The sequence below is a fragment of the Nerophis lumbriciformis genome, linkage group LG13, assembly GCF_033978685.3.
Source record: "Nerophis lumbriciformis linkage group LG13, RoL_Nlum_v2.1, whole genome shotgun sequence".
NCBI lineage: Eukaryota > Metazoa > Chordata > Actinopteri > Syngnathiformes > Syngnathidae > Nerophis > Nerophis lumbriciformis.
The window spans coordinates 28122259-28139014 of record NC_084560.2 but is presented as its reverse complement, the minus strand read 5'-3'; the positions used below and the strand labels follow the sequence as shown (position 1 = coordinate 28139014).

The 16756-nt window shown below is 42.6% G+C and overlaps 1 protein-coding gene and 1 long non-coding RNA gene across 11 annotated transcripts in view; both read right to left on the bottom strand.

Annotated features, from left to right (window-relative positions):
• Positions 1-207: 207 nt before the first annotated feature.
• LOC133613672 (uncharacterized) lies at positions 208-9212 on the bottom strand. 5 transcript variants are annotated; one of them, XR_012050772.1, is made up of 5 exons: positions 8961-9212; positions 7198-7309; positions 1657-3030; positions 1181-1478; positions 209-967 (listed from the first exon to the last, which is right to left on the bottom strand). It is a non-coding gene; the product is annotated as an uncharacterized lncRNA (long non-coding RNA). The 5 variants fall into 5 exon arrangements; XR_012050773.1 differs by lacking the exon at positions 8961-9212 and having other exon boundaries at positions 210-967; positions 1657-1902; positions 1991-3030; positions 7198-8078; XR_009816479.2 differs by lacking the exon at positions 8961-9212 and having other exon boundaries at positions 219-967; positions 1657-1902; positions 2903-3030; positions 7198-8074.
• A 1888-nt stretch (positions 9213-11100) lies between these two features.
• bcl9 (BCL9 transcription coactivator) overlaps positions 11101-16756 on the bottom strand; it is an 81780-nt gene continuing 76124 nt past the window's right edge. For all 6 annotated transcript variants that reach the window (XM_061971175.1, XM_061971171.1, XM_061971174.1 and 3 more), the window contains one exon: positions 11101-13231. In XM_061971175.1, the coding sequence (XP_061827159.1) occupies positions 12189-13231 (1043 nt within the window). In that variant the 3' untranslated portion in view covers positions 11101-12188. The remainder of the gene's footprint in view (positions 13232-16756) is intronic.

Sequence of the window (16756 nt, the reverse complement as noted above, 5' to 3'; positions counted from 1 at the left end):
CCATCCACAGGTTGTATCTATCAACTCACACAACTTTACTCAAAATCATCATTGATGCAGAGGTCCTGAGCAGAACCAACATTATGTTTCATGCTCACTGGAAATTCCCCCGACAGCAAATTAATATGAAGAGATGGGTAGAGTAGCCAGAAATTGTACTCAAGTAAGAGTACTGTTACTTTAGAATTGTATTACTCAAGTAAAAGTAAGGAGTAATCACCCAAATATTTACTTGAGTAAAAGTAAAAAGTATGTTGTGAAAAAACTACTCAAGTACTGAGTAACTGATGAGTAACCTGTTCGTTTAATGACAACGGCAACAAATAATGCACAAAAACATAAAAATAGCAATGAACGAATTCAGAGCCAAGAATATCTCTTAAGCAACTAAAACAATAATAAATTAAATGATACATTAAAATAAAATAAATTAAGGCAAATTGAGCCACAATAACTTAACAGCACAATAGGCTCAATAGGCAGAGATTACTAAGGAAAAGAACAAGTTAGCCTTTACGCAAACCATAAACTCTGATAGGTGTGGGCTGCACTTCGGAACACAATGTGCACTTCTGATGTGTGTGTGTGTGCGCGTGTGCTCACTCCGAATCACTCAGTTAAGTGACTATTCAGTTTCAACACCAACTGGCTCTCAAGGTTCACACTGTGAAGCTGTGACCTTTTAGCCGTGAACAGGAGTCCTGCGTGACTAAAAAGTCTCTCACAGGCTGCAGATTCTGGGAGGCCTGTGTTGATTTTCAGTGACAGGCTCTTGATTTGAGGAAAGGAATGCAAGAGATCCATACCTCCAGTGGATGGCCATAAAAGGTACTTCCCAGGTCTCCTGTTTTTGATTGTCCTGTACTCAGCGATGCAAAGAAGTCATCTTCATCAGAGTGACTACTGTTTGTGGGAGCATCATCCATCTCCAAGTCAGTGTCCAGGTGATTTTTGATGTAGCCGAGGCCTGTGGCAAGAGAAAGTGAATTAGGTCTGAACATATTTATTTTCTTTCTACTGTATAGCCTTTCAAGCTGCTGGTTTTTGATGTGCTCCTAACTCTTGCTAGCCTATAATTTGTCACTGATGCAATATGAACTTAAATAAAAAGAACATTACATGGATTGATATGCACACATCTTCATTTGGAAAATGTGTACATGTGCATAAGTATATTTACCGTCATTTAAGATGCTCATCAGTGGTCCAGGATGTCCTGAATTTTGGTAGGAGTATAGCTGCTGCAATCTGCTCAGGATGTTTCATCATCTCTCCGAAACGTTTCTGCATCCTCTCCTGCAGGACATCAATGAGAGGTCTACACACTTTGCAAGATGACTCCAACTTCTTCAGCTTGTCCTGCAACTGGTGAAGTGTTGGCAGCAGGAAGCCCAAATGCAAGGATGTTCAGGCCCATGGCAACAGGCTTCATTACAGCAGCGTACTCAGTAAAAAATGCCATTTCAGCTGTATTGAGCCTATAAAAGATGTAAAGATGAAAGTTAGCTTTTAGCAACTTTTGATACATCCATTTTTTCATTTTCATTATGTGCGTTAAATGAACATACAAACTACACAACAAATCAACTACAATATTACCACATGACCACGTAAAGAAAACTATTATGTTGCATTATATTGATCTTACTTACGTACTTAGACTTAGTTCCTCCCATTCCTGTTGGAACATTGGGCGACGAGTCCCCTCCATTTGTTCCGGTCACTGGCGACTCTTCTTGCTCCATGCCAGCTGACTCCCATCTCTCTCAGGTCTTCCTTGGCTGTTTGTCTCCAAGTCTTCTCTTCCTCTTTCCCCCTTCTGGCACCGTCCATTGCCACACTTGCCGGTCTCTCTCTTGGCAGTCGGAGTACGTGTCCAGCCATTCTCCTTCTCCTATTGATCTTAAAACAGGTGGATTCACCCGCATTAATTAGCAATGCCCACATTTGTTCTATTACACTTAAAACAATGCGAGTTCTGCCAACTTACATCTGTATCCGCAGTGCTATGCACACATTGCGGACTGCTTTTTCTACTTGTTCCTTCCGAATGCGCACAACCCTTTCTACAACGAAGAACGGGGAGCTCCAACAAGTTTGATTGGGTCGGAGAAACTGCATCTTGCATTCACGTTCCACAATTTCAAATGCTGTGGTTGACCTGCTGGTCTTATTCCACAGAGCACTACATTGTGCAAAGGCAGCACGTGACAACCTCTTGTATGTTTCGCTGCGTGCTCCTGCAGCAGCGGTGTCAACTGCAGAGATGAGATTGAGGAGATGGCATGCACACTTTTGGTGCTTTGGAAGGTGATATTCGAGGCAACTGTCATTATCCAAAATATCAGACACATCTTGGTACTCCACCTCCGACACTCTCATCTTCTGACCCTTCTGAGTCTTTCCCCTTCTGTCCATCATCAGCGACTCCTCCTGTGCACCATATACTCGAAAGGCCTTCATGAAGTTTGAACCACTGTCTGTTGTTGTCCTGGTCACTTTTTCCCATGATTTGGTACTCGGAATGTACATCCTCTAATGCTGCAGCAAGCACATCAAATGTGTGAGAGCCTTTGAGGCGTCTACAGCGGAGTGTCTCGAGAGTTATGGTCTATCCAGTGGCAGGTGACACCTAAGTAACTACCTTGTCTGGCAGACCAGCAGTCAGATGTGGTAGCAACATGATTCACAGCACCCAGTTTTCTGACAATGATGCTCTTCATTGTCTTCGCAGCTTCCTGTATTCTACAGCTAAATGTGTTTTCTTGTCATAACTGTACACTGAGGTTGCAGGGTTTCTATCATAGTCTTGAAGGATGGTGTCTCAACCACAGAAAATGGTTGATTGGCTTGACATACAAAATTTAGCACAAGCTTGTCAAGTGTTGTCTGCGTTACCCACCGTGAAGAGACAGTAAGCTTGTGATCTTTACATGCTTGATGGGGAGGTTTCTCTGCAGAAGACAATCTTCTCTTTCTGTGGGATTCTATCAGGTCTGTGTATGTTGTCCATTTATTGGGATGAACCCTCTGTTGACAGAAAAAAATATCAATCCATTAAAATGCTCATCGCCACACCATAATGGCGGGACACCATGACTTAAATGTGCGAAAAAACATGCAGGTAGAACCTAACAGAAAAAGTAAGTTAATAGAAAAAACATTGTTTTATTCACTGAAATCAACTGGCAGAACTTTAAGCTTGAAATTTAATTCCATTCCATCGTGGCTAAATTACTCTGCTGAATTGATTAATGTGGATTAATCCAGTGTTTTTCAACCAGTGTGCCGTGAGGTACAGTCTGGTATGCCGTGGGAGATTATGTAATTTCACCTATTTGGATTAAAAATATTTTTTGACAACCAGTAATTATAATCTGCAAATTATGTGGCGTTGTTGTGTGTCGGTGGTGTCCAGAGCTCGGCAGCGTAACCGTGTAATGCTCTTCCATATCAGTAGGTGGCAGCCGGTAGCTAATTGCTTTGTAGATGTCGGAAACAGCGGGAGGCAGTGTGCAGGTAAAAAGGTGTCTAATGCTTAAACCAAAAATAAAGAAAAGGTGAGTCCCCCTAAGAAAAGGTATTGAAGCTTAGGGAAGACTATGCAGAACGAAACTAAAACTGAACTGGCTACAAAGTAAACAAAAACAAAATGCTGGACGACAGCAAAGACTTACTGTGGAGTAAAGACAGCATCCACAAAGTACATCGGAACATGACATGACAATCAACAATGTCCCCACAAAGAAGGATGAAAATCACTTAAATAGTCTTGATTGCTAAAACAAAGTAGATGCGGGAAAATATCACTCAAAGGAAGACATGAAACTGCTACAGGAAAATACCAAAAAAAGAGAAAAAGCCACCAAAATAGGAGCGCAAGACAAGAACTGAAACACTACACACAGGAAAACAGCAAAAAACTCAAAATAAGTCACGGCGTGATGTGACAGGTGGTGACAGTACACCTACTTTGAGACAAGAGCTATAGTGATGCATGCTTGGTTATGGTTTAAAGTCATATCCAACAATTGCGACGACGACTTTTTACTGTCAACTGAGTTTCGTTTTTTTAAATGATTTCTGCTGGCGGTGTGCCTCCGGATTTTTGCAATGAAAAAAATGTGCCTCGGCTCAAAAAAGGTTGAAAAACACTGGATTAATCAACAATCAACATAGATCCCTCTATTACATTAGTTCCATCCCACACAGTGACGGGACGTACTCCAGCTGAGTTATTCCTGAAACGCCAGTTGAGAACTCGTTTCAGTTTGCTCAAGCTGGAGCTTGCCAAACAGATCGAAGGAAAACAAGCAGCGCAGAAGCATCATCACGACAAAAGAGTTCCCTCTGTTTGCTTTTACCTGGAGGGAGAGGCGGTTCGCATCAGAAATTTCAGGGGCGGAGTGGAAAAATGGACTCAGGCAAAAAGACTGGTTACTGTCACTTACCTGATCAAAGAGGGACAGAGACAGCACACAGTGCATGTGCATCACATGTTACCATGGCGAGAAAATGTGGAGAGACTGCCAGTTATCTTGTCTCCACCAGTTGCAGAACATGTGCCACCAGTACAACTGGACAGTGCTGTTTTAGTTCCATCAGTGAGTCAGACACAAACCACTGTAATCACTGAACCAGATTCAAGGGCTGCTGAGTTGCCATCATCAGAACCTAAATCACCCACAACCAAAACCTCACCAGTGAGCCGCAGGTATTGATTGATTGAGACTTTTATTAGTAGATTGCACAGTACAGTACATATTCCGTACAATTGACCACTAAATGGTAACACCCGAATAAGTTTTTCAACTTGTTTAAGTCGGGGTCCACTTTAATAAATTCATGGTACCCAGAAAGGTTTCAAGCACCACCACAAAAACTGAATCTCTGAAGACAGTATATCAATCTGTGTGAAAGGTGCACAAATACTGTTTGTATAATACGTATGTTCTTGTTTACAAATAAGGGTTAAGAGTTCAGTACTAAAAAAAAAAAAAAAATATGACTTAAGTACAGTTTTTTAATTGAGCCTGCTGCATTTTTTGGTTGGGTTGTTTTTTTCTTTTTGAGTAACTTCTACATTTCTAAAAAGGGGAGGAATGTAATAGTAATCTAAGTTGTTTGTTGCCACCTCCTGATGAATGTTGGATATAGTGTTCTGTGGTTACTTTTTAGTTGGCCAACGATTTATGTTGTATTGTGCGACCTGACGGCAAGCGTGTGAATCTGTTCTGAAGTCTGAAGTAAAGAGACTTAATTTCATCGCCTTGCCTGGTTATTGACTCCAACCCAGAATATTACACATTTAGTGATCAATTGTATGGAATATGTACTGTAAGGTACGTCGGGAAGAGGAAGTAAGAAGATGCGCACAAGCTGTGGCGCAGGCAAAGCAAGGGCAATGGATGGCATAGGAAGGAGTGGAGAAGAGGAAGATCTCCTGGAAAGAGCTGTGGGAGATGGAGGCATTCAGGGCGAGCTTTACCATCAGGGCTGCCTACGATGTCCTGCCTTATCCAAAAAACCTCAACCAGTGGTATGGTGAAGACCCCACATGCCCTCCATGTCCGAGTCCAGCAACACTGAAGCACATCCTGGAGGGCTGCAAGACCAGCCTCACCCAAGGCTCTTACACCTGGCGGCACAACCAGGTGTTAAAGTGTCTTGCAACAGTGCTGGAAAGTCAACGGACAAGTGTCAATGCCCTTGCTCCCCCGTCATCCCGTTGGCAAACAACAACATTTGTCCGGGAGGGCGAGGGTCAAGCCAGCCTCACCACAAGACCAGACACTGGACAGCTAGGCGAGGCACGGGACTGGAAACTGCTGGCAGACCTGGGCCATAGGGTCTGCTTCCCAGTTAAGATCGCATCCACCAACTTGCGGACAGATCTTGTTCTGTGGTCAGCCTCGCTCAGGCTTGTGTACATAATAGAGCTCACGGTGCCCTGGGGGAGTACAATGGAGGAGGCCTAGGAGCGCAAGAAGCTGAGGTACACTGAGTTTGCAGCCAATGCGCAACAAGGCTGGAAAGCGAGGGCACGCCCAGTGGAAGTAGGCTGCAGAGTGTTCGTGGTCACCTCAACATCCAGGCTCCTCAGGGAAATGGGAGTGCAGGGGAAGGCCCACCAGCAGGCAGTGAAAGACCTCTCCAAAGCCGCTGAAAAGTGGAGTCAGTGGCTGTGGGTCAAGCGAAGGGACTCCAACTGGGCTTTCAAGTGAGTTGATGGCATCTAGGAAGTGATCCTGGGACGCTGGGACTCACTGCTGAACCCTCTGGAGGTGTCGTGGGCCTATCAGCGAAACACTGAGGAAGGAGGCGCCCACTTGATAACCCAGAGGATGCCTTCACTCACTTGACCATCCCACAGTCGCACAGGTGTCTCAAGTATCCAATAGGGGATTGTAACATCTAGTCCTACACAACAGATCTGTGCTGTGCAATCTCCTAATAAAAGTTTCAATCAATCAATGCTTTGCTGTGTGTCTCTGTCTGTCTATGAGGCTGCAGTGCGTTAATACATGTCCCCACACTACGTACATTGGACAGTGATTCATAGCAGGGAAGCTAACATCAGCCTACAGTGACAGCCAACATATCTACTAACGTTACTTACCGTGATGTGCTTCCTCAAATTTGACGTTAAGTTTGTGTGAGCTGAAATGTCCACTTGTTTGGGGAGACACATATAACAACGCATTACATAACTGTTTTTTGGTTGTCTGAAGCGTGAACATCGATTTTGTGTGAGGCCAGGTGTGTTCTTCCTCTTCTGGTTGTTGTCTCTGCCATTGTGTTGTGTCGGTGCTGCCGTTGTTGTTGTTTTTTGCCGCTTGAAGTGTTATTAGTATGAATAATACACTGAGTAGTTATGACTGGAAAAATGTTTTATTTCAGAACGCATGTTTTCCAGCCGGCATAACAGTAGTGGTGTTACATAGATAGAGGTCCGTGGTGCACCCTACGTAATATCCGTTCCCAGCACATATCACTACCCCCCCCTCTGTTTAGTTCTAACACCTCTCCGGTAAACTTAGTTGTAATAAATTCTCTGCAAGAAACACACAAACTGGCATTTTTGAGCTAACGTTCTGGCTCTGGTTACAAAGTCATCAATGCTCTCATTTGGCTTTTGCCTGTACTGCATTAGGTGGAGTCTATGGATCCTAAAATTCACATTCAGTTTCAACTGACCTTCATAGAATTCCCATAGTTTAGCAAGCTTCTTCTTGTCATCCTCACTGAGACCACTCGCATTCAGCCGTTTCAGTCCTTCATCTCCAATGCCACGGCATATTTTCCTTGCCTGCTTAGTTAGCATCATCTGTTATTTCTTCATCCTCTAGGTCAGTGTTTTTCAACCACTGTGCCGCGGCACACTAGTGTGCCGTGAGATACAGTCTGGTGTGCCGTTGGAGATTATCTAATTTCACCTATTTGGGTTAAAAATATTTTTTGCAAACCAGTAATTATAGTCTGCAAATTATGTGTTGTTGAGTGTCGGTGCTGTCTACAGCTCGGCAGAGAAACTATGTCATACTCTTTCATATCTATAGGTGGCAGCAGGCAGCTAATTGCTTTGTAGATGTCGGAAACAGCGGGAGGCAGTGTGCAGGTAAAAAGGTGTCTAATGCTTAAACCAAAAATAAACAAAAGGTGAGCGCCCCTAAGAAAAGGCATTGAAGCTTAGGGAAGGCTATGCAGAACGATACTAAAACTGAACTGGCTACTAAGTAAACAAAAACAGAATGCTGGACAACAGCAAAGACTTACTGTGGAGCAAAGACCGCATCCACAATGTAAATCCCGAACATAACATGACGATCAACAATGTCCCCACAAAGAATGATAAAAACAACTGAAATATTCTTGATTGCTAAAACAAAGTAGATGTGGGAAATATCATTCAAAGGAAGACATGAAACTGCTACAGGAAAACACCAAAAAAAGAGAAAGACACCAAAATAGGAACGCAAGACAAGAACTAAAACACTACACACAGGAAAACACCAAAAAACTCAAAATAAGTCACAGTGTGATGTGACAGGTCATGAGACAAGAGCTATAGTGATGCATGGTTGGTTATGGTTTAAATTCATATCCAACAATTGTGACAACAACTTTTTACTGTCAACTGAGTTTAGTTTTTTAATGATTTCTGCTTTTGGTGTGCCTCCGGATTTTTTCAATGGAAAAAATGTGCCTTGGCTCAAAAAAGGTTGAAAAACACTACTCTCGGTCAGTGTTTTTCAACCGCTTTTGAGCCAAGGCACATTTTTTTCACTGAAAAAATCCTGAGGCACACCAAAAGCAGAAATCATCAAAAAAGGAAACTCAGTAGCAGATATTGACAATAAAAAGTCGTTGTCGCAATTGTTGGATATGACTTTAAACCATAACCAAGCATGCATCACTATAGCTCTTGTCTCAAAGTAGGTGTACTGTCACGACCTGTCACATCACACCGTGACTTATTTTGAGTTTTTCTGTGGTTGCTGTTTTAGTCCTTCTCTTGCGCTCCTATTTTTGTGTTTTTTCCTGTTTTTTTTGGTATTTTCCTGCTGCAGTTTCATGTCTTCCTTGAGCGCTATTCTCCACACCTGCTTTGTTTTCGCAATCCAGACTATTTAAGTTGTGCGGACGCTTTCCTTCGTTGTGGGGACATTGTTGATTGTCATGTCATGTACGGATGTACTTGGTGGATGCCGTCTCTGCTCCACACGCTGCAAGTCTTTGCTGTCGTCCAGCATTTTGTGTTTTGTTTACGTTGCAGCCAGTTCAGTTTTAGTTTTGTTTTGCATAGCCATGCCTATAAGCTTCAATGCCTTTTATTTTTAACCCAATTAGGTGAAATTACATAACCTCCCACGGCACAAATGTATTTCACGGCACAGTGGTTGAAAAACACTGCTCTAGGTAAATAATAATTTTCTGTTTAAACAGTGATATGGCCTCACTCAGGTCCGGGTCGGTCCAGTTCATGGTCGGTAGGTGAGCAGCTCTCGCTGCTATCAGTTAGCTCGGCTCCTCCGTTGCTACCAACAGTTTACACGTGTAGTGCGGGCGACGACAGAATTCTCCTCGGACAACTCCCCCTCTCCTCCTGCTCCGTGGGTGATCACTTTAGTCACCGCTGCCACCTTGAAGTGTTATTCGTATGAATAATACACTGGGTGGTTACTACTGGAACATGTTTTATTTCAGAACGCTTGTTTTTCAGCCGGCATAATAGTAGTGGTGCACCCTACGTAATATCCGTTTCCAACACATATCACTACACCGCAGTTAATCACGTGACCGCTTGGCTCTGTTTGATTGGTCAAAACGGAGTTAAACGTCACCATTTGAAACGCAGGCATGCGATCATAGATATCTTGTAAGTAGACGCAGCATTGACTGCTGTGACGCGAGAAATTCGGCCGCCATCTTGAAGTGGTGATGAGGAGCCGGTGAGCAGCCGAAACTGACAGTTGACAGGTTGGTGTTCAGCGTTTTCCTGCTCAAATGAGCGGACTGTTGAAAATAGGAATCGGGGGATTACTTTTCACAAGTAAGATTTAACATTAACGTATTATTGGTTGTAGTTTGTGAAAATAATATTACCACAGAGTTGAGAAGGAGCAAAGATCTTCAATAGTACTGAAATCGTAGCCGCTAGCAAACAAGAGTATGACCATAATATAATTGCTTGTCAATGAAATTAATTGAATTTAAAAATGTCATACTTGAAAAGTTGAAATAAATGATGAAGATAAAGATTGTAAAAGCCAAGAGGGCTAAAAGTTAGGACCACAGTCCACCGCTGAAACCATAGACATCTTATAAGTAGACGCAGCATCGAGCGCTACTGCCTACTGGCGCTGACGAGACGCGGAGCCGCCATCTTGGAGTGGTGATTCGCTCCACTCAGTGCAATTCATTTGGCAGGACCAATGAAATGTCAGCGCATTTAATTCATTTTACCTCACTGAATACCACTGGTTTTCACGCGGGTTTTTGTCATACGTGTAGCTATGATAAAGGACATATGTTTTGGCGTGTTTTATTATTCATAGTTTGCTTAACAGTAATAGAATATTCTTATATGCTATAAGTGACCAGACGTCCGAGATCAAAACTGGGAATATAATCCCAGAGAAGGGGAAAAAACCGGTCAGCTATTTTTAAATTGAAGAAACAATATGATTAGGTTATATATACATCTGTATATCCTACATAAACACTGTATGAATACATTAGATATCGATATATCTTATAGATTGTATCTCTGTTGCTGCAGCAGCAGTTTATTCTGTTTTGACTTTGTATTGATATTTTGTATCACATTCTTAAATGATAAAGTTTACAGTGATTGTTTTATATATATTTTTTATGTATGTCGCTTTGGATAAATGCGTCTGCCAAATACTTAAACATAAACATATACTGTATAAACACCTGAAAGTCTTTATATCAGCTAAAACCACCAATTAGTTTCACTGGATTCAGAATAAAACCAAATTCTGTTTTACCCAGCAATGTTAGTATTTGAATATTGTTACTTGAAGACGTATTCCTGGTTACAATTATACTGTTAAGAAAGTATTGTCTTATACTTTGCCTAAAATGAGAATGCATCATAATCAGTGGCGGCTGGTGAATTTTGTTTTAGGTGGGGCTGAAAGTTTGTAAACCAAACCCCAGTAGGGGCGTCATCCTCCCCCAGAAGATTTCTTTGTGATTTTTGGCAAGACACTTGCCCAAGGACACTCTCGCTTTCTTGACTAGAATGGCTAGTGGAAGATGGAATCGAACCTGGAACCTTCAAGTTGCTGGCCCGGCCACTCTATCATCTGCACCATTAGAATATCGGGAAATTAATATTAGGGTAAAGGAATCTAAATGACTGATAAAAATAAATAATACTGAATCAGAAAAAAAATATTGTACAAAAAAAGGATATTTTTCATTTTACTAATATGTTAGTAAAAATAAAAAACAAAAACAAGTACAGGATTTTAATGAGTGCCCTATGAAGGGCTACATTTGGAAAAATGCTGGGAAATATGTAAAGAAAGGTGAAAAGAAAACATCCACATAAAAAGCATGGACAACATGTATATACCAAAACAATATCTTTTATTTGTAGTCCATCACCACAGCCCTGGTAGACTATTTGCACCAAAGCCAACGGAGAAACACAATGACAAGCTTATACAACAGAGAAAAAGAGAAGAGGAAGTCAACTGGATGGTAAAAGCAGTGCGTGTTTACATCGGTGTCTCACTCCGGGTGCCTTTAACTACCGCTAACTAGTTCTATGGCATACCTGCTGCGGCGCTGAGCCACTCCGTTCTGCTGACCATTGGAGGGGGTTGGGGGGATTATTGCTGTGGGAATGATTCACCCAGAGTCAACCAGGAAGAAAAAAAACCAACGAGAAGACACATAGCACATCTGGGTATTAGCAATAGTATCCACGCTGGCTAAAGAAGTCCTGGACGTTTTTGGAGCACTATGCTGCAAAGTATCCCCCCTCCCATCACACACTTCATGTGGTAAAAATAGAGAAAGAAGACGCTTTCGGCAGACGGTCCATGTTTGTGCTTTTTTTTTTCCTTTCTTTAATAATACTATTATCTTAATGAGGTCATAGTTTGGTTTGTTATACACTGGAGTTACAAAGGAAATTAAAATAGACTAAAATTCCAATAGCCCACCAATGGTAAACAGTACAGTATTTTTTTAAGGGGGCGCTTCCCCCCCCCTCCCCAAATAAAGTCGGGTAAGAAGGAGGTCGAGAGGTCACTGATAGAATGCCTATACACACAGAAACACGCACTCTCACACACGCGCACACACGCACACACACACACACGTGTATACTATACAGAAACAGTCAAAAAAAACATTGGATGGAGTCCTTTCAACGCCATCGTTGGTCTCCAGCCTGTTCCATACCGAGATTTCTTATTTTGGGAAAAAGTATACTGTAACATCTCCACGCTGAGCTTCAGTCCATTTAAGAGTCAAAAAACGATGACAAAAAAAACCACGAGAACAGTTTTTTTTGCACGACAATTTCATACATTCTGAAGTTCATGATTCCAAATGTGGCAAAAAGATGTCCGTTTTTGTGGATAATACTTCCTTCCTTTCAGTCTTATCGACGCGCTGCCGGAGAACATTCTACAAAGTTCCCCGCTTTAGAACATTCCAGAACCCGGACTGAAGCCCATGTCCATGTCGCGTGGCCTCATCTGACCCCCCATCATCATTGTCTGCTGCGGGGGGCCGCCCATGCCCTGCAGTGACATCATCATGTTAGGGGATCCCCCAGGTCCAGGGTGGGCCATTTGTCTCCCCTGCATCATCCCTCCCGGACCCCCGGGGGACATCATCCGGGGTTGGTGGCCCATCATGCCTTGGCCCATGAATCCAGGCGGGCGCATGGAATTGTGGCCGGGGTTGCCCATCGGCATGTCTTGGGGGCCCATTCCCCCGCCGGGCCCCCCGGGCATTCCCCCCATGCCCTGCATAGGCATGCCCATTCTCGGGTGACCGTCACCCATCATGGCCTGCATGGGGAAGCCGGAAGGGTGCGGCGCTTTGCCTCCAGGATTGTCTCCTCCGCCGCGAGGGAAGTAGGACAGAGTCTGGCTGGGTTTTTCCGACGGGATAATCCTGGACAGGTCGAACTCGGGAATGCCGGACGCTCCCGGCCGCATCACCTCGTGAAGGTCCGCCTCGCTGAACCCACCTTGCATGTTGTTGAACTCCGGTCCTCCGGGGGTGTTCGGCTTACACATGACCCCGTCTGGTCCTGCTCCGTGAGGCATGGACCCCATCCGCCCTCCCATGGGGCCTCCTTCTCCCTGGAAGCTCATGGGGTGGCCTGGGAAGCCTTGGGGACCGGGGCCGTTGTGCGGAGAGAAGGGGCCCTGCTGCGACGGAGACTGGGTGAGCGGGTAGACCTGGTTTCGGTGGGGGTACCCGAGACGTCCCTGGGGCATCATCTGAGGGTTCACCATGCCGGCGGGGTCTTGCGGATTCGGTGGGATCATCATGCCGTGAGGTATCATACCGGGGACCATGTTGGGGGCGTTGGGGGAGGGCATTTGCGGCGGCATGCCGTGTGAGAGCGGCTGGGATCCCATTGGGTTCATACCCAGGGGACTGAGAGCGGACATGGGTCCTGCGTTGCCAGGTCCCATCATGCGAGGATTGCCTTGGTGGTTCATGGGCATACCTTGTGGACAGAAGAAGACGACCATGTTAAATTACATGTAAACAAAAACTATCATCCACACTGTGTTTCAAATTATTATGCAAATTGGATTTAAGAGTCAAAAATAGAGATGTCCGATAATGGCTTTTTTGCCGATATCCGATATTCCGATATTGTCCAACTCTTAATTACCGATTCCGATATCAACCGATACGGATATATACAGTTGTGGAATTAACACATTACTATGCCTAATTTTGTTGTGATGCCCCGCTGGATGCATTAAACAATGTAACAAGGTTTTCCAAAATAAATCTACTCAAGTTATGGGGAAAAAAATGCCAACTTGGCACTGCCATATTTATTATTGAAGTCACAAAGTGCATTATTTTTTTTAACATGCCTCAAAACAGCAGCTTGGAATTTGGGACATGCTCTCCCTGAGAGAGCATGAGGAGGTTGAGGTGGGCGGGGTTGAGGTGTGTGTGTGTCCCGGAAGAGTTAGTGCTGCAAGGGGTTCTGGGTATTTGTTCTGTTGTGTTTATGTTGTGTTACGGTGCGGATGTTCTCCCGAAATGCGTTTGTCATTCTTGTTTGGTGTGGGTTCACAGTGTGGCGCATATTTGTAACAGTGCTAAAGTTGTTTATACGGCCACCCTTTAGTGTGACCTGTATGGCTGTTGACCAAGTATGCATCGCATTCACTTGTGTGTGTGTGAAAAGCCGTAGATATTATGTGATTGGGCCGGCACGCAAAGGCAGTGCCTTTAAGGCACGCCCCCAATATTGTTGTCTGGGTGGAAATCGGGAGAATGGTTGCCCCGGGATATTTTCGGGAGGGGCACTGAAATTCGGGAGTCTCCCGGGAAAATCGGGAGGGTTGGCAAGTATGACTGGAAGACGCAACTGCTCTGTACTTCCCTACCTCCGTGTACCACTCCGTACAGCGGCGTTTTAAAAAGTCATACATTTTACTTTTTGAAACCGATACCGATAATTTCTGATATTACGTTTTAAAGCATTTATCGGCAGTCCGATATTATCGAACATCTCTAGTCAAAAATCTTTATTTTTGGGGGTTTTCCATTAAACTCATGGATGGTATTGTGTCTCAAGGCTCTGTAGATCATTGACATCAATCTTAGACACCTGTGATAAATAGTCTCCCAGGTGAGCCCAATCAAAGGAAAACTGCTTAAAAGCGATGTTCCACATTAAGCAGGCCACAGTTTTCAAGCGATATGGGGAAGAAAAACGACCTCTCTGCTGCTGAAAAGCGTAAGACAGTACACTACCTTGCTCAGGGTATGAAAACATTGAATATTTCCCAAAAAACTTATGCGTGATCATTAGAGATGTCCGATAATATCGGCCTGCCGATAAATGCGTTAAAATGTAATATCGGAAATTATCGGTATCGTTTTTTTTAAATTATCGGTATGTTTTAAAAAAAAAAATTATTATTATTAAATCAACATAAAAAACACAAGATACACTTAACAATTAGTGCACCAACCCAAAAAACCTTCCTCCCCCATTTACACTCATTCACACAAAAGGGTTGTTTCTTTCTGTTATTAATATTCTGGTTCCTACATTATATATCAATACAGTCTGCAAGGGATACAGTCCGTAAGCACACATGATTGTGCGTGCTGCTGGTCCACTAATAGTACTAACCTTTAACAGTTAATTTTACTCATTTTCATTAATTATCTATGTAACTGTTTTTATATTGTTTTACTTTCTTTTTTATTCAAGAAAATGTTTTTAATTTATTTATCTTATGTTATCTTTTTTTTTTTTAAAGTACCTTATCTTCACCATACCTGGTTGTCCAAATTAGGCATAATAATGTGTTAATTCCAATACTGTATATATCGGTTGATATCGGTATCGGTAATTAAAGAGTTGGACAATATCGGAATATCGGCAAAAAGCCATTATCGGACATCCCTAGTGATAATCGAACTGTAAGGAAATGTGTTGCTAATTCAGAGTACAGGTGAGTTTGTGCAGATAAAGGCAACATTTTAAAAAGTCTCTGCCAGACAACTACATCGAATTAAGAGAGAAGCTGCTAAAATGCCATTGCAAAGCAGCAAATATGTATTACTAAGGTGTAGGATCCTCAAGAAGTTTGCAAGTGGGCTTAAAGCCACCCCCTAAACAATGCTCACAAGCAGAAACGGTTGCAGTGGGCTCAGGAATACATGAAGACTCATTTTCAAACAGTTTTGTTTAGCGATGAGTGCCGTGCAACCCTGTATGGCCCAGATGGCTGCAGCAGCGGATGGTTGGTGAATGGCCACAGTGTCCCAACAAGGCTGAGGCGGCAGAAAGGGGGTGGGGGTGTGTCATGTTTTGGGCTGGAATCATGGGGAGAAAAAAAATCAAAAAATAATCTTCATGTATGACAATGCCCCATCTCATGCTGCAAAGAACCCCACTGAGTCACTGGCTGCTATGGGCATAAGAGGAGGGAAACTGATGGTGTGGCCACCATCCTCTCCTGACCTCAACCCTATTGAGAACCTCTGGAGCATCATCAAGCAAGGGATCTATGAGGGTGGGAGACAGTTCATATCCAAGCAGCAGCTCTCGGACGCTATTCTAACATCCTGCAAAGAAATTAAAGCTGAAACTGTCCAAGAACTCACAAGTTGAATGGATGCAAGGCTTATGAAAGTGATAACAAGCAAGGGGTCCTATATTAACATGTAACTCAGCCTGTTTCATCAAAAGTTATTTCAATCAAAAATATTTTAATTTATATGGTCTTATAATGCCACAAATTCAACATGTGACCATTTTGAGTTCTTTACAGCCTATAAAATGTCTTGAAACGCTGTTCTGCTTAATAATTTGGAACAGTGCACTTTGAGTTATTTATTGTATTTATTTATTGTTAAAATACTGTTATCTCGAGATTTGTTCAATGAAATTTGAATTAAACTCTAACGGCTGATGTCTTGAAAATTATACTGACTGACATTTGAATCAATTATTTATGAAAATTTGAGAAAAATGTACTTTGCACAATTGATTATTTGATTGACTGATTATTTATTTCAGGCAATGACATAAAAAAGTACGAAGTTGACAACACATAACAATATAAATTAATATAGTGCAAAAGGTAATGTATAGTATGTAATACATGATTGTCCAGTTTTGCCTGAAAGGGAGTGGGGAGAAGAAATACTTATTTAATCCCACCCCCAGTTCTCCATTCAGTGATTATTCACATGAGTTTCACTCTTACTTTGTTTAAGGATTATTATACAGATGTTGTATCATAGTGGCATTACCACAGGTAACAATAATTATTACACTGTAACAATAATTTGTATCAACAATGTAGGAATAATGAATATACCAACAATGGTAATAGACATCATAGCAATAATGGTAAGGAAACACTTTAAGACCGAGTACAACAGCAGGTCTAATTAAAGACCCTCATCTCTATAGTTGAACCAGACCCCATGTTTGTATAATACTTTAAATGGATTAATAGTTTGGCATTGCTTGTGTTGTAAGTTC